Source organism: Thalassophryne amazonica, chromosome 10, assembly GCF_902500255.1.
Source record: "Thalassophryne amazonica chromosome 10, fThaAma1.1, whole genome shotgun sequence".
Lineage (NCBI taxonomy): Eukaryota > Metazoa > Chordata > Actinopteri > Batrachoidiformes > Batrachoididae > Thalassophryne > Thalassophryne amazonica.
The window spans coordinates 58,808,464-58,831,910 of record NC_047112.1 but is presented as its reverse complement, the minus strand read 5'-3'; the positions used below and the strand labels follow the sequence as shown (position 1 = coordinate 58,831,910).

Genomic DNA, 23,447 nt, shown 5'->3' with positions numbered 1-23,447 from the left:
CGATTATAGTTAGTCGCCCAAAATTATCCATCTAATCACCATTTCGCATCAACGGCTAAACTTGTAGAATAGCAGTCTCACATTAGTCGACAATCTCCATGGGTATAGTGGTCTCGCAAAAGCGTTTCCAAGAAATGTGTCCAATGCACGAGAGTTTTGTTTACTTCCGGGTTGGTCGTTGTCATGAACTATCCAACCACTGTTTCATTAACATTTACGAACACATACAAACTGCAGAACGACATGCTTAGCTCTTAGCCCAGCAGTTCATCATCTACATTTCTGTCAAGCCTTTATGTGCACATATCACTGCTCAGCGACACTCAGCTATTGTGAGGACTGTCACCAACACATCTAGACAGTCTGCTACAACCATGGCCAAAACCAGAGGAAGCTCTCCTTTTGGAGAAATACGAGCGACGTAGGGGTGCTCTTGAGTGTTCCATCAAGTGGGGGGTACATGACAGCCGCAATTTTTTTTTTTTTTTTTTTAAGGTAAGACTGACGTTTTGTCAGCTAAAATAAGATTAGCCTCCTCTGTACCAGGCTAAAAATGTTAGTCATGTAATGCAAAACTTTAGCCGACAAAAGGTGCTCTGACACTTGCATGTCACTTTGATGCACACACATCTTCGTGACAATCCCACCTGCTGTGTTCCCAGCTGGATGCTGCTTGTTTGTTCTACTGGATGCCATGCACTCTGTGCTGCGTATATAAAATAATTATTTCGTAGCAGACTAATCATTTTCTGTCGGAGTTGGCTGCCGAAAATGCCTCTAATCACTTCCAGAATCACAGCGGACTGCTCCAGCTGTAGCTTTTCTGTCTCTCTCACATGTGTGCGCTTAATGTGGAGAGCGCATTTGGAATAGTCTAAAAAGGTAATTATTTATCATGTTTATATTGTAATAGCTTGGTAAAACAGTTGCATGATCATTCCTTCTTGTGTGCAGCTCTAAAAGTATGTTTACAACAGATTTAACATCTTGTTATAATCAGGGCTGTGAAATGAAAATTGTGATATCTGAGGAAAATTCAAATTAAATTTTCATCTACTGATACATTTTCAACATCGCCTGGAAGAACAAATCTTAAAAAGAAAAAAAAAATAGTGTATATTTAAATTATCCTAGATTCAACCTTTCATTTGAACAGTCAATGATCATGTTGAAATAATAGAAGATGACATGGAAGTAGGACCTGGTATGATTTTCCTTTTAATTGTAAACCAAATTATGCATTAACTCAGAACAATTAAACTACATGAAATTCATGAAGACTGAAAAGACTGTTAAAGTATTTCAAAAACCGCAGCTATAGCTTGTAGAATATTTTAAAAATCAGGGTAAAATATCAATAAAACAGCTTATAATAAAAAACCACACATTCTTGTGTAAATTCCTGTAAATCGACTCAAAGCCATGTCTTTTTTCCCATGAACAAAGTCTACATTAATAAAAACTAATTTACATTGTTGCATAAATTCATGTAGCCTAAATTCATTCGAAGCCACGTCTTTTGTTTTCAACGAAAGAAAGTCTAGATTAATGAAAGGAAAAAAAGGCACATAATCTTTTCTGAAATCTGTTTGAACAGCACAATGTTTATTTTCCAGAGAGAGAAAAAAAATTCTTACCAGTTCGCTTTTCCCGTTTATCTTTCAGCTGTGTTCATGAAGCCAGCAACAATTCCACAGATTGTTGTCCTTATCAGACTTTTTCAAACCGTCTTTCTCGCCATCTTCTGTGACACAGACATGCTACAAAGTTCTTCTTTTAAAAACTTGAAAGTTCTAAAAGTTTGCGATGTCCACATGCAACTTTTAGCTAAGCTTCGCACAGGAGCCACACAGTGTCACCGCAGCAACCAAACAGTCCCGCTTTACGACAGTTGTCATAACAGCCAGGCTTTGAGTGCCGTTTATTCTCCTCGAAACTCCGCGGATCCAAGGAAACTGATTTGTATCTGTAACACACAGATCAGTGTCCGCGGACTTATAAAACTTGCATGATGTCGTAAAAAAAGAACGCTTTGCGATAAGCATTTTAAAAACTCAGTAACGATCATGATTAAAGAGTACAACACTACCACCCCCGCCGCCCTCCCCATGATGAAATCCGCAGAATTCTGCGGAGTTTCACAGCCCTGTATAATTGTTCAGATGGCCTGCGCTTTGATGTGGTGCACTGACACAATCACTCGCACTCACGTTGTGTTTTTGACTTGTTTATGCAATGTTCACGTGAAGTTCACGTCATTAATGCGTGATGGAGATTTTGAACATTTTAAAATTTTCTTTACGTGCGTGCACAAAGCCGTGCAGTTTACTATGAGTATGAGACGAATTTATGCTCATGCACGGCAGAGTGCATGCAAGAGCGCGACTCAAAGTCATGCAAGTGTCAGGGGGCCTTAAGCACTTTGTGCAATGACTAAAGTCAAAAGATTAGTCAATGAAGTGAGTTTTGTTGACTAAACAAGATTAGACTGCTTCATGAAACTGGGCCGAGGACTCTTCCTAGAGCTGGCTGCCTTTCAAAACTGAGTGATTGGGGGAGAAGGGCCTGAGTCAGGAAGGTGACCATGAACTTGATAGTCACTCTGTCAGACGGCCAGTATTCCTCTATGGAGAGAGGAGAACCTTCCAGAAGGACACTCATCTCTGCAGCAATCCACCAATCAGGCCTGTATGGTAGAGTGGCCAGATGGAAGCCACTACTTAGTAAAAGGCACATGGCAGCCCACCTGAAGTTTGCCAAAAGGCACCTGAAGTACTCTCAAATTATGAGAAACAAAATTCTCTCGTCTGATGAGACAAAAATTGAACTCTTTGGTGCGAATGCCAGGCATCATGTTTGGATGAAACCAGGCACCATCCCAACAGTGAAGCATGATGGTGGCAGCATCATGCTGTGAGGATGTTTTTCAGCGGCAGGAACTGGGAGACTAGTCAGGATTGAGGGAAAGTTGAATGCAGCAATGTACAGAGACATCCTGGATGAAAACCTGCTTCAGAGCACTCGACCTCAGACTGGAGCGACGGTTTCAGCAGGACAATGACCCTAAGCCAGTGCTTCTCAATTATTTTCTGTTATGCCCCTGCCATGACTATAAATAGTATCATTTGTCCATAAAATTGTTATAAGTACACCTCTGCATAACATTGTATCCTTATTAAAAATAAAGAAAACAAAAAAGAAAGAACTTTATATCAACTTACAGCAAAGAATAACTTTAACATTTTTTTAGTCTGTAACAGAAAAAATTGTATGACTTTGCTTGAAATTAAAAAAAAAAAAAAATTAATCCTTAAACTATAAAAAGTTTTTGACCAACTGCCATTTGATACTGAAAAACAACATTTTATAAAATCAATAAATAATAAATTCACATTGATCAGAACACTTACTCAGGAGCACAATATATAACACTTTAACAGACAAAACAAAAAATAAATATAACAATATGTGCTGATTTTTTGTGATTATTTGTTGTGATTTTTATTTAGTTTTTATTAGTTTTTATTTTTGCAGCACTTGCGTCATCCCGCATGACAGAGACCATGTTTACTGCTGCTCAGTTTAAACGATTATTTTAAAAAAATAAATAATACTGCTGCGCAACGGTGCTCACTGGTTTACTGAAGCAGCATTCAGAAAGCGGGATGATTGCTGGCAATATTTGGGATGTTTTCGCTGAAAAGAACTCAAGCAGCTTATCTGCATGATTGGGGTGTAAAGTCTTTAAGTGAATTTATTTGACTTCATGCTGTCCGCTGCCAACATGTCAAGACACAGCGGTCTTTCCTCATCTCCCACCGTAGTGCGAAAAAACCCTACATAGAGCCGCATTCCATTATGCTAGAGTCCTCAAGACTCCAAGCGCACACTCTAACAATGAAAGTGCCACTGCCACTTACTGTAGTGGATGTGTAATTACACCTTTGTCTAGTACGGGGAAGAAAAAAAAAAAGCACGTTCCTGGTCACACGCCACCCCCACCCCCTCCCCCAAGGGGGGTGCACCCCACTATTTGAGAAGGACTGCCCCTAAGCACACAGCTAAGATATCAAAGTAGTGATTTCAGGACAACTCTGTGAATGTCCTTGAGTGGCCCAGCCAGAGCCCAGACCTGAATCCAATTGAACATCTCTGGAGAGATCTGAAAAAAGCTGTGCATGGACGCTTCCCATCCAACCTGATGGAGCTTGAGAGGTGCTGCAAAGAGGAATGGGCAAACCTGCCCAAAGATAGATGCACCAAGCTTGTGGCATCATATTCAAGAAGACTTGGGGCTGTAATTGCTGTCAAAGGTGCATCAACAAAGTATTGAGAAAAGGGTGTAAATACATATGTACATGTGATTGTTTTTAATTTTTATTAAATTTCCCCCCCAAAAAAAATCTTCATATTGTCATTAGTAGGGATGGGTACTGATAAGAATTTATCGATATCTATGCCATTATCGATTCTGCTTATCGATCCGATTCCTTATCGATTCCCTTATGAATTGACCTCTTGTGAATTATGAATTGACCTCTTGTGAATTCTGTACTAAAAGTAGGCTTTACAGGTTTTCTATGTATTTCATTGAGTCTTAAAGTAAATAAATATGAAATTGGTCACTGTACCCTTGATCTCTGGACATAAATAAAAATAAACAAAATGGTGTTTCGCTTTGAAGTTATTAATTCCGACTGGATTCTATCATTCTAACTTGACTCGGCAGAGAGCCGTGCAGCGTTTGGAGCTGTGTGAACAGAACGGAGGACGATTCTCGTTTCTTTCTCGCAACAAGACAGGAGTCCCAGTGAGTAACTTTAATCTGCACAAAAGTGACTCATGATTTCACATATTCAGGGATGAAAGTGGTGAAAAACAAAAAAAGTTGAAACCTAAAATTACCGCCCAACACCACCCGCGGGAAAATGTTTGAATTCTAGAAGCTCTGAAATGCAATCCGGGACTATTCCAGACAATAAACTGCAGTGAGTGCAGCATCCATTTTGGTGAGAAAAAAAACAAACTCTCTTATTCAAATTCATTCCAGCAGTATTCTGCTCTTACTAGGATGCAGCATTTTTCTAGTTTGGCAGATAGTTCTGGAGGAAATCACTGAAAAAGTCTGGCTGCAGCCCGACTTCTGACACGAAGCAGAAAGTACAACCACATTACACACATTTTGGCATCCCTTCACTGGCTTCCTGTCCCAGTGAGATCAGATTTTAAGGTTCTGCTACTAACCTATAAAATGATTCATGGACTGGCACCTCCACACCTATCTGACCTAATTAAACCTTACGTACCGACCCGGGCTTTACTTTCTCAGGGTGCAGGACTACTTTGGGTCCCTAAGGTGAATAAGAAGTCTGCCGGTCAGAGCTTTCTCTTATCGTGCCCCTGTTCTGTGGAATGATCTCCCTGTGTCAGATTCTGTGGAGATTTTCAAGTCCAGACTTAAGATGCACTTATTTTCCCTTTCATATGGCTAGCATACTTGTACAGTTTTGTTTTACGCTTTTTACTCTTTTAATTCATTTATTAGTAATTGGCGCTGGCTGCGGCCTCAACTTTACCTAAATTCTGGGTCTTTTAGTGAAGTTGAGGGCTAGTGGCCGGCGATCACCTTAGTATTTCTCTGGTTTTCTTGTTGTTTAATGCTGACAAATTATACAGTATTTTTTGTCTTTCTGATGCCTGATTCTGTTTTTTCTCTCTGTTTAAGGTGCAGCTCCATCCAGAGATGGGAGTTGTATTTGTGTTGTCCTCCTGTCCTGTGCGTCAATAGCATTTCTTGTATATTCATCCGTGAATTGTTCTGTGAATTGTTCTGTAATTTATGTTTGTAGCATGGCCCAAGCAGAGGGTCACCCCTTTGAATCTGGTCTGCTTGAGGTTTCTTCCTCAGAGAGAGTTTTTCCTTACCACTGTTGCTCTTGGGTTGGTAAGGTTAGACCTTACCTGTGTGAAGCACTTTGAGGCAACTTTGTTGTGATTTGGCGCTATATAAATGAAAATAAATTGAAACTGGATGAAATGGAGGTGTAAGAGTCACTAGGTGTTCACAGGAAACATTTATTTCTGTATGTATGTATTTATTTATTTATGTATGTTCATTGTTAGTTGGTTTTATATTTTCTGTTGTGTTTTTATTCAGGTTCTTTTTGTCTCTTTCTCTAAAATTGTATATAATCATTAGATTAGTTATCGCTATTATTGTTGTGCTTGCTATTATTAATATATAAACAAAAATCAATTTTAAAAATTACAATTTGTAATACATTTTACTCTTACGACAACAAACGCTTGACAGCTGCAACTGCTTAATGCTAACTTTAACATTGAAAATGCCATAGACATGCTAACGTGTTAGCATCAGTCCCGTTTTTAAGTTAGAAAATACATCTATCAACTGTTTCAGAAGACCATAACAGGTCGGTTTAGCACAAAAAAGGTAAATAATACTCACAGCCATATGCTCTTTAGGGTTTTAGCGGGGGAAAGCGAAAGAAAAAAAATTAATCAATGAAGCACTGCTTCGATCTGCGAATCACTGCTTCGATTGGTTCAAGGTTCAAAGCAAAGCCGCGCTGCAGAAAAGATGATTACAGATCCACTGCAGGGTCTGTAATCAATGTAGAGAAATTTAATTTTCCTGACAAACACCCCCAAAAACAACGGCCACTCTGAAGGACCAATAAAGAAATCATTAAGTAAAAAGGTTATTGATGTCGGTGGATCGAACCATTTCTTAACGACACCCGAAAGGAACCGGTTCTTGATACTCATCCCTAATCATGAGAGAGTGCTGAGAGTTGACTTCTGAGGGGGAAAAAAAAATTATTTACTCCATTTTGGAATAAGGCCGTAACATAAGAAAATGTGGAAAAAGTAAAGCCCTGTGAATACTTTCTGGATGCACTGTATGTAGAAACCAATGTGTAGATCCAAAATTTTTGCCATCGACACTTATGCCAAGGTACATAGACTACAAGTAACTTTTCCATTTTGAGCTGCAGACTACAAAAAGCTTGTGCTAATTTTCAAGACATCACATTATATAAATTACTGCCTTCCTTTACAAATCTTTTGATACATTTTTTCCCCCAAATACTGAGGTAAAGCAACAAGACATGGGTACCACTGTCCATCATGTTGCCCTTAAATCAATTTTCGGTGTCAGTGCTGCTTTCCTTAATAGGTCAGTGTACTATTTACGCCTACATGTTCAAGATTTTTAGTTTTCACATACTTTAATAACTCAGTCAGTTTTAACAGTTGAATAACGACAATAAGAAAATATAACATAAATCACAATTTTCCAGCTTGTGGCCAATTTTGGAGTTTACATAAAGCATGTTTAAGCATATAGAAACATATCAGACTTCATATCACCCATACTCTCCACCTCAGACACAGGTGATTTGGAGACGTACGGGATGCATATCTTTTTTATGTAATTCTTCCAGTCCACTGGATGGCAACAACATGCTTGCATGTATTAAAAATCAATGGCAGTAACTCTTTTGTAATGAAATACCTGAATTATCAACCACTGTACAATAGAGCACAACAGGTCTTTTTGTTTATGTACAATTGATGCCACCCCCAAGAAAAAAGTAAATACATAAATAAAACCCAATTACCTGCCCTTTAAAGATGCTGAACCAGAATTAGGTTCCTTCATGCATATTGTCTGCTACCACTGTGTGAACTTTAAATTAAATCCATAAACTTGTTTTGGAAAGGTTGTGCTTCCAAATTTAACACATACAGTGGGGTCAAAAAGTATTTAGTCAGCCCCTGATTGTGCAAGTTCTCCTACTTAGAAAGATGAGACAGGTCTGTAACTTTCATCATAGGTACACTTCAACTATGAGAGACAAAATGAGAAAAAAAAAACAACCTGTAAATCACATTGCAGGATTTTTAAAGAATTTATTTGTAAATTATGGTGGAAAATAAGTATTTGGTCACCACAAACAAGCAAGATTTCTGGCTCTCACAGACCTGTAACTTTAAGAAACTCTTCTGTCCTCCACCTGTTACCTGTATTAATGGCACCTGTTGGAACTCATTATCTGTATAAAAGACACCTATCCACAGAGACACAAAGACACCTATCCACAGCCTCAACAGCTGCTGAAGGACACCAGGAAGAAAATTGTAGATGTGCACCAGGCTGGGAAGAGTGAATCTAAAATAGTCAAGCAGGCTGGTGTGAATAAATCAACTGTGGGAGCAACTGTAAAAAAGGAAGACATACAAGACCATTGATAATCTCCCTCGATCTGGGGCTCCACGCAAGATCTCATCCTGTGGGGTCAAAATGATCATGAGAACGGTGAATAAAAAATCCCAGAACTACACGGAGGGACCTGATGAATGACCTGCAGAGAGCTGGGACAAAAGTAACAAAGGCTACACACTACGCAGAGAGGGATTCAAATCCTGCAGTGCCAGACATGTCCCCCTGCTTAAGCCAGTACATGTCCAGGCCCGTCTGAAGTTTGCCAGAGAGCATATTGATGATCCAGAAGAGGATTGGGAGAATATCATGTAGTCAGATGAAACCAAAATAGAACATTTTGGTAAAAACTCAACTCGTCATGTTTGGAGGAAGAAGAATGCTGAGTTGCATTCCAAGAACACTATACCTACTGTGAAGCATGGGGGTGGAAGCATCATGCTTTGGGGCTGTTTTTCTGCAAAGGGTACAGGACGACTGATCCGTGTTAAGGGAAGAATGAACAGGGCCATGTATCGTGAGATTTTAAGCCAAAACCTCCTTCCATCAGTGAGAGCATTGAAGATGCAACGTGGCTAGGTCTTCCAGCATGACAATGATCCCAAACACACCGCTCAGGCAACAAGGAGTGGCTCTGTAAAAAGTATTTCAAGGTCCTGGAGTGGCCAAGCCAGTCTCCAGACCTCAACTCCATAGACAATTTGTTGAAGGAGTTGAAAGTCCATGTTGCCCAGCAACAGCCCCAAAACATCACTGCTCTAGAGGAGATCTGCATGGAGGAATGTGCCAAAATACCAGCTACAGTGTGTGCAAACCTGGTGAAGACTTACAGGAAACATTTGACCTCTGTCATTGCCAACAAAGATTATGTTACAAAGTATTGAGTTGAATTTTTGTTATTGACCAAATACCTATTTTCCATCATAATTTACAAATAAATTCTTTAAAAATCCTACAATGTGATTTCATGAATTTTTTGTTTTCCATTTTGTCTCTCTCAGTTGAAGTGTACCTATGATGATAATTACAGACCTCTCTCATCTTCCTAAATAGGAGAACTTGCACAATCAGGGGCTGACTAAATACTTTTTGACCCCACTGTATTAAACATAAATGCCCATTTATCTTCCCTTGAAGATGTAAGACCGAAATTATTTCCCCATCATGCATATCTTCATAAGCTGACCAGAGAGAAGTTTCATTGAAATCCACCAATACTTTTTGAAGGAGTTGCAAGACATACACAAACAGATTGCTATGATTTGTAAATAGCCACACCAAACTCTTTGCGCAGTGACTGGGAAGGGAAAAGAAGAAACTGAGACACGGTCCCATTTTGTGGAAACACAATGTGACAATTGCAAATATCGCAGCAACAAATTTATAACAATTTTCAAACAAAAACTTGTATTTAGTCTTCATTTTATATATTTATTAAACAATGGCAAAGGCATATTTAGCTCAGTGGCTTACTATCAGTTATCTGATTATTATGGTCATATAAACATGCTCCACTATGGGGAGCTCAGCTCGATTGGGGAAGCTCATCTCCCGTGATCTGGCTTGATTTTTTTTCACAGGGGTGCCCCAAAAATTGTGAATGACTATATGTACCAATTTGAGGAAGGAGTGAATTTCTGGATTTCAAAATGCCACAAGAAACCATCCAAAAAAATAAATAAAAGTACTTAATTCTTTCACTAAAACACCAAATCTAGGCTTGCATCTTCGATGTACCTTCTGGAAAATTGTACCTGAACTTTCGGGTCTTCTTTTTAAGAAAATCCTTCTCTATACCACTTCAACATGAAGCTGTGTAATTGGGGATACAAAACATCCTTTTAAAATCAACAATAATAATAATAAATAATAATAATAATATTAAAGCAAACAGAACTTTAGAATCTGAACAGTATCAGTATTGGCAGATATTAGGCCTGGGCGATATATCGATTTTATTGCTGAATTCGACTTTTTGTTGCAGGTGATTTAAAAAAAAAAAAAAAAAAAAAAAATTCTAATTTTTTTCTCCTCTTGCTACGGCGCACCTTTTATTGCCAGGAGCATCCATAGCTTCCCCTCCCGTTTCCTTCACACAACAACAACACGGCTACCGCTAATGAGAGCGAGTTTATTCCAGAGCAAGGAATTATACTGTCACTGGTTTGGTTTGCTGCGACAGACGTGGAACAAGTGACTGCACACTGCAACAAAAGACAAAAGACAAAAAAAAGACAAAAAAGACAAAAACAAAAAACAAAAGACAGCAGCACCACAAACTTATTCCAGCATCTAAAACAGGCATCCAGCTAGGCCTGGGCGATATATCGATAATATTGATTAATTTGAATTATTTGTTGCAGACGATTTAAAAAATAAAAAATTCGAGTTTTTTTCTCCTCTTGCAGCGGTGCACCTTTTTGTCCCCAGGACGTTCCATAGCTCCCCCCTCCCCATCCTGTTTCCTTCACACAATAACAAACATGGCTAACCACTAATGGAGAGCGAGTTTCGTCAGTGGTTTGAGACTGCTGTGACAGACGTGGAACAAGTGACTGGACGCTGCAAAGTTTGTCTAAAGCCACGGTTCTCCCCAGACAATAGAACAACGGCGTAGTGCCATTTTATTTTTGTTTAATCCAAGCCAGTCTGTTTGTGCTGATCGGACTGCTGTCTGCTCATTTTAAAACTTTTATGATGTTGTAAAACGTGCACTCAATATTAGTAAGTAAGTAAGTAAATTTATTTATATAGTGCCTTTCACAGACATAAGGCCATGTACACACGTTGTCGGGTATTTGTAAAACCGAATATCTTACCCTTTCAGTTTGGGGAAAAAAAACTTCATCCACACTACGTTGTTTAAAAAAAAAAAAAATCCATCCACTTCAAACCGTATAAATGTGTTGTAATTAGTCTGACAAACCTTTGGGTGGTGGTACTGATTAAAATTCTATCCAATCAGGAGCCTTACACGTTTAATACTGCCAGGAACACTCCTGGCCAGTAGATGGCAGTAGCGGCCTTGAAAAAATGTCAAACAAAATTCCACATAATCCGTGTCTGATACATTTAAGATGCATGGAATTTAACAAACGCAAATACACTAACGTCTATAAACCCAAAGAATATATTCACAAGAGTTTTAGGCACTCGAGTTTAATGCTGTTATCTGTGGACCCTGAACAGAGTGTCTGAAATGCATTTGTCCTGTCGTGAATGTCTGAGATTACCTTATGCTACCCATAATGCACTGCTGCCTGGCACAGCATGTGCTCACAAAACCTTAAAAATTAGCACATTCCTTTAAATTGGAAAAAATATATCTGATATTTTCACTTTATAAACTTCAGACATGACAATAATTTTAAATAACTTGTCTAAAATGAGTGGTTAAAATTTGAACCATAAGTTAAACATGTATGCCTCTGGATGAATTGGTGACATTGCGATTATATTAGTATGGTGTTAAAGGAAATGACTCTTTTTTTTTTTTGGTCACCAGTTCTCCTTTGCTTACAGACGATAGAGTGGTTTCTGTTTGCAGAGGATAGAACAACATGCCTATTAGGAAACTTTTAACAGGTAGGTCTCAATAGCTTTAACAGTTTTAAAAATGTTTTTTACTGTTCAGCTTAGTTTAGTACGTTATCAGTCTAAAAGTTATTGGACGGTAATTCATCGTAAGATAATTAGTCCGATGATGGTTTTTAAATTTATCTAAAAAGATAATCCGATAATGAAAACATTATCTTCGATAATTATCTGTTATCGGATTACCGGAAGTGTGCCCACCACTGTGTCACCCACGGGATTCAAACCTGCACCTTCCTAAAGCTCCAACTGCCCATTGGAAACTTTACCAGTGACCTACCATCGCTGTCCTGTGACAGGTGCTAGAAACTGCCTCATATCAGGAAGCACATGGATGTATTAAAAAATAATAATAAAAATGAAGCACCATATAAAAACATCACATTTTATTAAATCCCTCTCATCAAGCGGGCAATACAAATATGATCTGTCTGTTCCTCTGTAGATGACCCATGGTCACTCACGCACAGTCATGAAATCACTTACCTGAATGAGAAGCAGTTCGCTCATCTCATTCATGTCCACATCTGCTGGCGCCATGCACAAGACACGCCTGTCGGCAGGACAAGTGTGTCTTGTGCATGGTGTGCCACAGGACACCGTGTCATGTGGAACAGAGCTCACGTGGGTCACGTCAGATCGCCTGCTGCGTGTTATGATCTGATGGTCCGTTTCAACCTGGGGGCAGCGTGTCCATGTGCGCGCGCTCACTCGCTGTAGCCCGTTGCTACAGTGATATATGTTTTTATTTATGTCCACTTGATGACAGGAAACAGACACACGCACGTCACAGTGGTCAGTTGTTACTCCATGTCCATCCAAACATAGTACTGTCCAGCTGGGATGTCCAGAATAACAGATTTCCACAGCTGCTTCAATGGGCAGCCACACCTCCTGTCAGTTTCTAGTGCATACACCAAAGCCACACTCGTGGGACACTTAGACAAATTTCACTGCCAGTACAATAATGCAGACTGTTGTCATGCCAAGAATGCGAATGGCCACACATTTTCTAAGTGCCATGCGAGCGGTGTTAGATGGCCGTGCGTATCACCTGGAATGTGGCCGAAACCTGCCGCGAGAGGGTTCGATGGACTTGTACAGCACACACTGTCTGCCAGCTGCTGGTGTGTGCAAATAATTGTAGCAACAGGTGTATGACGCATTGGAAGCAGCTACGAAATTACACAGTTTGCATCCGAGTCCCGCTTCATGCGCAATTTGACCAAATTCGCACTATGTGTAAAGGGGCCCTTAAGAAAGAACATCTTGAATCTAAGTTGTTTTTATTCTTATTTTTACACACACACACATATATATATATATATATATATATATATATATATATATATATATATATATATATATACATATACACACACACACACACACTTGAGGACTGTGTTATAGTTGATAAAAATACATTCTTCAGTCATTTTAGTATACTATTACATGTAAAATTAAAGACATCTTCAAAAGTACACCATATGAATTTCATATTTCAAAGGTACCTTAACTGATTTTTCTGCCCAAAGATGTCCTACTTGCTTTAAGTTAAGGAGAATCCAAAACAAACCAACAGACCAAATAGTAAGTCACTTCAACTACTCCCTGGTGGTTTTGGGGTCATCACAGCAAATCAGGGGTGGATCTGCATGTTGATTTGGAAAAAGGTTTACACCAGATGCCCTTCCTGATGCAACTCCATGTTACATGTGACCAAAATGCCCACTTAATGACAAAAGTCAAGTGAAAACTGATCTACCCGTCCCCATTATTACACAGGTAGCAAGCTTTATATATATATATATATATCTCATCATCATTACTGTTCTGAAATGTGCTTCACAATCAGAGCATTTTAACATAAAAGCAAACCCAGCATCAGAGGGAAGACGCGTACTATAAATGTATAAGTCCTGACAGACAGCATTATTACATTTAAAAAAAAATAATAATAATAATAATAATAATAATAATAATTAGAGAAGTCGTAAACATCAATGCAAAGAAGGTGCATCCAGTTTCTGACACACCACAGTAACAAATCTCAGCTGGCAGCGGTGGATTTACCGCTTTGAAATGCCAGTGTTCACTTCAGATAGTCGTCTCAGAAAACCCGGTGAGGATTGTCCCATTTTAGCTTCGAGCAAAAAATGTAGCTACCATAATATAAATCGATTTCAGTTTGTTTTTAATTAAGTTTGATCAACATTGTTCAACACACACACACGAACAGAAGACAGGTGCAAAATGGATCACAGCAGCATCAACGCTGCTCGTTTGCAGCGTGTTACAGCTGAATAATGTTAGCAGTAAATCAATCTCTGCATGTCGAACGTAACCCATTTCTAACATACAGTTGCAGCACCGACGTGTTTTTCAGTGATAAACGTCAACATTCACTTTAGCGTGCTGAGATTTAACAGTATGTAGCTAGCGAACGCTGCGGAGCTAACAGCGCAGCAACATGTAAACAGCGGGAATTTGACAGTCTTACCCGGGCAGCTCTTGTGATATTCAAGTCCTTCATCACCTCTTCGAATGCGGCCGTCTCTTCCGCCTGTTTCTGGTTATGCAAAGCGATTTTTTCGCTAAATTTGCGAGGATTGTTAGAGGACGCCATCTTTCTTCTTCTTGTCAATGGAATTTTACGTTACGGGCCACGCAGGGCTGCGCTGCTGACGTCATTACGCACAGTTCACGCCGCCCGTGGAGAGATTGCAATTATTTTCATAATGATTAATCTGTTGAAATTTTTTATCTTCCCAAGTTTTGCAAGATATGTTACTCGGTATGTTTATATGTATGTTTTTTTGTTCTTGTTGTTTGTCATCATTGCATTTTTCAGCTTTACTTCACTCTGTAGCACACAGTTTACATTGCAGAAGCTTGCAACTTCACAGATAGCAGCCCAAGCAAGATACAAAAGGAGGAAGGTCTGTCCCCCCTGTTGGTTTGCTCCTCCCTGGCCTCCACTGCTCCTCTGGGACTGCCCGCCTCCTCCTGTCCCGTGGTTTCCCTAGCACCTCCGCAGGATCTGGGGTTGGGCTGGGGGCCTGGTGGGGCCCGTGTGGGTGGCCTCCTCCCCTTGCCGTGCCTCTCCCTCCGCCTGCTGCTTGGGGTTGGGCCTCACATGTCACACCCTTTTAATGCACTTCACCAGGTTAGCACCTGCATGCACATCATATTGGGTTGTAAATAGCACATTGTAGGGTTCACATGATTTGCGGTAGGGTGCTGGGGATGGGTTTGCAGGGCAGTCTGTGGCGCAGCTGTGCGCTGCAGCCTTCCACTGCGATCTCCATCCACCACCCCTGCCTTGCAATTTTAATGCACATACCTTCCTTCTACACGTTTAGTAAACACCTTCACCAATTTAGAGTCAGGGTCACTAGGCGGTGGTGGGTTTGCAAGGCTGGCTGTGGCACAGCGGTGTGCAGTGGCCACCCACGGCAGTCTGCCACCTGCCGTCTCTTGCCCTGCTTTTAATGCAACACTTTATCTTTGCACACTTAGGGGGTCATACACAGCAAGGGAGATTAATTGTAACAACTATGGTGGGGTTGGTAGGTTGGGTGAGTGTGGCACATGGGGTTGGCCCCGGGTGGCTGTGGTCGTCTGGGGCTCTGGGGTAGGGGGTCTGCCTCGCTGTTTCTCCTTGGTCCCCTGGCCCTGCTCTGGGCCTGTGGGGCCCAGGGTCCCGTGGCCCATTGTGGGGTGGGGCGTAGGTGTTGGCACTGGGGGGGTGGGCGGCTGCTGGGGTGAGGGGGGGTCGTGGTCTCTGCGGGATGGGTCTCGCTCGGGCGGTCTCCTGGTCATGGGCTTTGGAGGCTGGGGTGGGATCCGGGGTGGGGGGGCTTGGGGGCACTGCTGGCTGCGCTGGGGGGCCTGGCTGTCGGGAGGCCTTGTGCTCTTCCTGGCCCCGGGTCAAGCCTCGCCTCTTGTCTGGGTGTGGCTCGGTGGTCCCTACCTTGTGCTTTGGATTTGGTTGCGGTGGCTCCTTTGCTCCCCGTCCTTGCCGCCGCTCGCTCCCACCCTCGGGGGCCGTTGCCCGGGTGGCGTGGTTCTGGGGCTCCCCCTATTGGTGGGCCCATGCCGGCGCCGTGTGCTTCCCTCGGGTTTGGGGCAGCTCCCTGCGACCCTGTGGCACGGGGGGGGGGTGTTGTCAGGGGTGCGTTCTGGCGCCGTCGGACCGCTTCCCTGTTGGTTTGCTGACTGTGTGTAAATCATCATTGCAGACTCTTAAGTTCACATATGGAGATACCTTTCAGCACACAAGAGCATCAAGATCAAAGGTGCAGGTCAAATCAGGCTAAATTCAACAAATCAACTTTCCCGGTTGCAATTTAGTTTGCCTCCAAATTTGGCATGAATATAGTGAATGGCCTTGCACATAAGTCATGACCTGGAAAAAGTTCTCAATCTTGACCTTTAGGGTTTATCTTGAGGTCAAAGGTGAGCTAAAGTCAGTCAAATTTCAGATTTGAGTAAAACATGTCATGTAATACACCAAATTAAAGTGCTTCATGAAAGGATCCAGAATTTATGAAAACATGATGTCATTTGATGATATCACAAAAAAACTTGCAAAATTTAGATTTTTTAAGGGTGTGGCAAAGCGTGTAAGGGTGATTCTTAGACTACGGGCACTTATTATGTCCTTTGATCATATTGTATGAAAAACAGAAAAAAGGGGAAATTTCACACTTTTATAGTTATCTTTACAATGAAAGCGTGTTAAGAAATTTGTTCTAGTAGTCTATGATGACTTTTTCACCTTTTTTCAGCATCATTATATGCAAATATTGCTGTTTTGTGCTTGTCCCACACCCAGACTTTTGATCTTCAATGATAAAAATGAATGGTAAAGAAACGTTTTTTCTAATGTTTTAAAATATCTCTGAATAAAATATCAGTAAAATAATCAAAACATAATTGGGGTATTCAATGTCATACAACTGTTTGTGACTTTTAAACAAAATGTAGTTGTCCCACACTATTGCTGTAATTTCCACCACAACACTGTAATGTCCCTTTAAACAGTTTGTATGAAAGATTGTTTGGGTAGTTTCTATGGAGATAAACAGTGACATCAGAGCACATGTATATAGCGCCAAATCACAACAAACAGTTGCTCCAAGGCGCTTTATATTGTAAGGCAATGGTGTGGTGGAAATTACATTTACAAGGCCAATATCAATCAATCAATCAATCAACTTTTTTCTTATATAGCGCCAAATCACAACAAACAGTTGCCCCAAGGCGCTCCATATTGCAAGGCAAGGCCATACAATAACCATGAAAAACCCCAACGGTCAAAACGACCCCCTATGAGCAAGCACTTGGCCACAGTAGTGCCCGTAGTTAAAGAATCACCCGTAAATAAACATTGCAGACTCTTGTAAGTTCACATATAGCAGTCCTATCAACATACCTTTCAGCACACAAAAGGATCAAGGTCAAAGGTCAATGCCACAGGAAGGTCAAACACTAAATTCAGCAAAACAACGTTCTTGGTTGCAATTTGTGTTTTTTTGCCTCCAAATTTGGCATGAATATAGTGAATGGCTTTGCCGGTCGGTCCCTCTTCATGGTGGTCGCTCCTCATGGTAGTCTCTCTTGTTCATCTTTTGGGCAAGATACCCGTCACGCTCAGGGTGACAGTTTTCATTTTATGATTTGTCGTGTAGACAAATAAATGTCATGAACATATTAAATAAAAATGACTCTCTATTCTGGTCATTCACAGACTAAGGACACATCTGTGTGTGGACCACACATAAAAATGTTACTGGGGCCATATTGATCAAATCTATTTTAGGTATTGTTACACAAAGGATTTCAGGTGTAGCGGCTTGCTCTGCGTTGTGTTTGACTCCTCTCACTAGCTCCCCTAGGGACACGAATTCACGATTTTCTGCATGAAGGCAGACACTCTGTCCAGTCCACTAAAACCCGGGCTCTGGCCTAAGTGGCCAAAGTATCTCTTGGCTGTCGGGGGAATGAGGCCTATTGACTACCACATGCAGAGCGACTCCTGCTAGCCTCCGTTACATTCAGTGCCCCTCAAACCTCACTCCCATCTGTGTCACAGCACCAATGTAGCAGTTGACTCATGTTGTGATTCCTCCTGCTTGCTCCTCTTTGGACACAAACTCACACTCTTTGGCATGGGAGGCACACACTCTGTCCAGGTGGCTAAAACCTGGGCCCAGTTTCATAAAGCAGTCTAACCTTTTAGTCTGTTAAACTTACTTAGTCAGTTATGTTTATTCACCCAACATTATCCATCTAATCACCGTTTCACATAGACGGCTAAACTTGTAGATTAGCCGCCTTACGTCAGTCGACGATTTTCACGGCATAACGGCCATGCAAGTGCCACTGCAAAGAAACACCTCCAATGTGTGCGAGAGTTTTGTTTACTTCCGGGTTGGTCATTGTCATGAACGAGCCATCCTTTGTTTCATTAACTGGTTTTATTAACATTTACAGACACATACAAACTGCAGAACAATGTGCTTAACCCTTAGCCTAGCAGTTCTTCTTCTACACTTTCATCAAGCCTTTTTCTGCACGCAATGCTGCTCAGGGTAATAGCGATCCCCAGTGGCTAATGTGTGAACTCTCACAAACACATCATGACAGTTGTCTGCTACAACCATGGCCAAAATCAGAGGAAGCTCTCCTTTTGGAGGAATACGAGTGACGTAGCGGTGCTCTTGAGTGTTTCATCAAGTGGTGGTACATGATAGCCGTCATTTTTTACATAACACACTGAAGTTTTGTTGACTAAAATAAGATTAGCCTCCTCTGTACCTGGCTAAAAACTTTAGTCGGGTAAGGTGAAACTTTAGCCGACTAAGTGCTTTGTGCAATGACTAACATGAAAAGATTCGTCAATTAAGTGAGTTTAGCTGACTAAAGATTAGACTGCTTTATGAAACCAGGCCCTGGGCTCTGGCCTGAGTGGCCAGAGAATCCTTTGACTGTCGGTGGAGTGAGGCCTGTTGACTACCGTATACACAGCAACTCCTTCTGGCCTCCCTCACACATGCACTGGTATCAGCAAAGGGATTTGACAGTAAAAATGTCAATAAGTGGGTGGGTTAATATATCCTCGAGTCCCTTCATTGAGAGACTAGCATCAGCTCAGAACATGGCGCCATTTTGGGTCCAACTGTTCTGAACTACTGAATAAACCTTTTGTTTTCAACATTTTTTAAAATCAGTTAACCACATACAGCAAGCCATCCAGGTACTATCCAAATAAATATAAAATAGCTAAGCTATAAAATTTACAATTGATGATGATTTAGTTAATGCCTGATTTATGCTTCTGCAGCTCTGTAACTCCATGTCATGCAATGACAAGTGTGAAAGTTAAAAGTTCTCTGGCACTGGATTATGCTTTATTATGGACTATCCGAGAAATTGTGCATGAGCTGGACATGCCCCAACATGTCCTGTGAGGCTTCATCACGGCGTTGCTTTGCGCCATGCGGCTCCACCGCGACGCGCGGAGTTCCTCCGCTCCTCTTTCCATGACAAAAACTCCTGTAACAGTGGAATGTGCCGTTCATTTCTAAACTGGATGCTGTCTTGATCCGGTATGTCGTCTGACTAGAAAAACAACAAATACAGTATAATTTTTCCGCATTAACCAACAAGAAAAAGAGGAGAAATACTAAGGTGAGCGCTGGCCACTAGCCCGAAGCTTCACTACAAGACCCAGACTTTAGATGAAGTTGAGGCCACGGCCTGTTCTCTTTACTAACAAAATGAATTTAAAAGGGTAAAAATCATAGTGACATACGAGGTCTGTCCATAAAGTATAGGTCCTTTTTATTTTTTTCAAAAACTATATGGATTTCATCATATGTTTTTACGTCAGACATGCTTGAATCCTCGTGCGCATGCGTGAGTTTTTTCCACGCCTGTCGGTGACGTCATTCGCCTGTGAGCACTCCTTGTGGGAGGAGTCGTCCAGCCCGTCGTCGGAATTCCTTTGTCTGAGAAGTTGCTGAGAGACTGGCGCTTTGTTTGATCAAAATTTTTTCTAAACCTGTGAGACACATCAAAGTGGACATGGTTCAAAAAATTAAGCTGGTTTTCAGTGAAAATTTTAACGGCTGATGAGAGATTTTGAGGTGACACTGTCGCTTTAAGGACTTCCCACAGTGCGAGACGTTGCACAGCGCTCTCAGGCGGCGTCATCAGCCTGTTCAAGCTGAAAACCTCCACATTTCAGCCTCTATTGATCCAGGACGTCGTGAGAGAACAGAGAAGTTTCAGAAGAAGTCGGTTTCAGCATTTTATCCGGATATTCCACTGTTAAAGGAGATTTTTTTAATGAAAGACGTGTGGACGGGTCCGCGCGTCCGGACGCAGCCAGCGCGGAGCGGCGTCACAGGAAAAACACCTCCGTGTTGATAACCATTTGTAAAATCCAGGCGGCTTTTGATGGCTTTCAGTGGAGTGAGTATATGAGAAATTGTTTAACAGCTGGACATGTTCCAACTTGTCCTTAAGGCTTCCAACGGAGGTGTTTTTCCTGTGGCGGAGCGTCGCGGCAGCTGCGAGCCGACGCGCGGACCCGTCCGCACGTCTTTCATTAAAAAAAATCTCCTTTAACAGTGGAATATCCGGATAAAATGCTGAAAACCGACTTCTCTGAAACTTCTCTGTTCTCTCACGACGTCCTGGATCAATAGAGCCTGAAATGTGGAGGTTTTCAGCTTGAAACAGGCTGATGACGCCGCCTGAGAGCGCTGTGCGACGTCTCGCACTGTGGGAAGTCCTTAAAGCGACAGTAAATCTCTCATCAGCCGTTAAAATTTTCACTGAAAACCAGCTTAATTTTTCGAACCATGTCCACTTCGATGTGTCTCACAGGTTTAGAAAAAAGTTTGATCAAACAAAGCGCCAGTCTCTCAGCAACGTCTCAGACAAAGGAATTCCGACGAGGGGCTGGACGACTCCTCCCACAAGGAGTGCTCACAGGCGAATGACGTCACCGACAGGCGTGGAAAAACTCACGCATGCGCACGAGGGTTCAAGCATGTCTGACGTAAAAACATATGAATGAAATCCATATAGTTTTTGAAAAAAATAAAAAGGACCTATACTTTATGGACAGACCTCGTATGCCAGTATGCTAGCCATACAAAAGGGAAAATAAGTGCATCTTAAGTCTGGACTTGAAAGTCTCTACAGAATCTGACTGTTATATTGATGCAGGGAGATCATTCCACAAAACAGGGGCACAATAAGAGAAAGCACTGTGACCCGCAGACTTTTTATTCACCCTACGGACACAAAGTAGTCCTGCACCTTGAGAACGCAGAGCCTGAGCCGCTATGTAGGGTTTAAGCAAGTCAGCTAAGTAGGGAGGTGCTAGTCCGTGAATATTATGGGTTAGTAACAGAACCTTAAAATCTGATCTCACAGGGACAGGAAACCAGTGAAGAGACACCAAAATGTGTGTAATGTGGTCAAACTTTCGGCTTCCTGTCAAAGTCTGGCAGCAGCATTCTGAACCAGCTGGAGACCCCTAATGCTGGATGGCGGTAAACCAGAAAATAGAACATTGCAGTTGTCCAATCTAGAAGCAACAAATGCATGAATCAGGGTCTCATCATCAGCCATAGACAGGAAGGGATGAATCTTCACTGTTTTGGAGGTGGAAGAAAGCAGTTCTCATAATATCTCAAATGTGAGGTCAAAGGACAAAGTACGGAAAAATAAGCCCGAGGGTCCTCACTTTGTCAGTGTGATTGATGTATGGCACACAATCCTAGGCTAAGCGTTAGCTGGTCAAATTGATGCCGATGTCTCACTAGACCAAGAACCATCATTTCAGTCTTATCAGTTTAACGTAGTAAATTGCTATAGACATCCAGAATTTCACTTAACTGATGCAAGGCAACCTTCTAAGGATTTTATGTACTGTAAAACTGATCATCATCAGCATAGCAATGAAAGGTAATCCCAAAATGCTGCAATATGTGCTATATAAAGAGGTGCTTGCTATATAAAGGAAGAAAAGCAAGGGGCCTAAGACGGACCCATGTGGAACCCAAAATTTCATGTCACTAAGGTTAGAGGTAGTGTTATTGCACAAATCACGGTGACACCGACTGGTCAGATATGATGTCAGCCATGCAAGGGCATTACCAGTAATCTCAAAATGATTATCCAGTTTATAGAGTAGAATATGATGAGCCACAGTATCAAATGCAGCACTAAGATCTAACAGCACCAGAACCGTAGTGGTGTCCGAATCCATTGCAAGCAGATCATTCACCACTTTAGTGAGAGCTGTCTCTGTGGAATGATATTTTCTAAAAGCAGACTGTAGTGGCTCAAAAAGATTATTCTCAGTAAGGTGGTCTACAAGCTTCTGTGAAACCACTTTTTCCAGAATTTTAGAGCAAAATGATAGATTTGATATCAGTCTATAGTTTTTCAGCATACTAGGGTCAAGATTAGATTTCTTAAATAATGGTTTAATCATTGCAGATTTGAAACATTTAGGAACAGATCCAGAGATTAGATAGATAGATAGATAGATAGCTTTATTTATCATTGTCATGACAACAACGAGATTTGCACACTCACATACCACAGACAAACCGCAATTAAACCACAATTATTACTTGTTCACTGTAATAATGGCACACATCAGAAATTAAGACAACACATATACATTTGACATTGTTATGTGCACTAAAACTTGAACAGTCCGTTTTCCCAATTGAGGCAATGTGGTGTGTTACAGCCGCTGCAACCTTGAGTCGCGCCGCCAGTTGGCCAGCTTGGGAAAGTGACGTTGACGGCGCCGGAGAGGGGAGGTGTTGATCAGGGAAGGGAGGGGGGTGGGGGGAAGGGAGTGGAACCATGCTTCAGAAGTCTGTAAAGTCTGATGTTGATATTGTCTGTGGGTTGAGATATGAAGCGCCAAATATCTCACCAAGGCCACATTCCTCAGGAGAAAAACAGTGGGCAATTTGACCTTGATTATGGCTCACAGCAGTGAAAAGCACTTTTCGAAGCTTCACTCGAAACCAAAACCAATTGTAAATTAGGAATATTCCCAATTATGAATTAAGAATATTTGCCGGCCTCCGAAACCTTCAGCTTCAACTGCAAGGCACGCATCAGCTCCAAGGTGTCATCCACTTTGCGTCTGAGTTCAATAGTCATCGCAGTCTGAGAATGCACTGCCTTGCCAACCTCGTTAATCATGACGGCCAAGCGAGGGCCCGTGGTTCTTGATGCTGCCATCTTGCCAATTTTCCGGTAGATCAGGGCAGCACATAAGCCAAAAAGTGCCAGCCCCACTACCATGAGAACCTTGTGGAACTCCATAATTAACTTTAGTCTATGAAGAAGATTCCCCTTTTACATGAACAAATTGTAATCTATTAGATGAATATGATTCAAACCACCGCAGCGCAGTGCCTTTAATACCTATGGCATGCTCTAATCTCTGTAATAAAATTTTATGGTCAACAGTATCAAAAGCAGCACTGAGGTCTAACAGGACAAGCACAGAGATGAGTCCACTGTCTGAGGCCATAAGAAGATCATTTGTAACCTT

General features: G+C 41.5%; 1 protein-coding gene across 4 annotated transcripts in view; it reads right to left on the bottom strand.

Annotated features, from left to right (window-relative positions):
• Positions 1–14,496, bottom strand: part of crtc1b (CREB regulated transcription coactivator 1b) — a 61,800-nt gene extending 47,304 nt beyond the window's left edge. For all 4 annotated transcript variants that reach the window (XM_034180052.1, XM_034180054.1, XM_034180053.1 and 1 more), the window contains exon 1: positions 14,343–14,496. In XM_034180052.1, the coding sequence (XP_034035943.1) occupies positions 14,343–14,468 (126 nt within the window). In that variant the 5' untranslated portion in view covers positions 14,469–14,496. The remainder of the gene's footprint in view (positions 1–14,342) is intronic.
• Between the last annotated feature and the right edge of the window lie 8,951 nt (positions 14,497–23,447).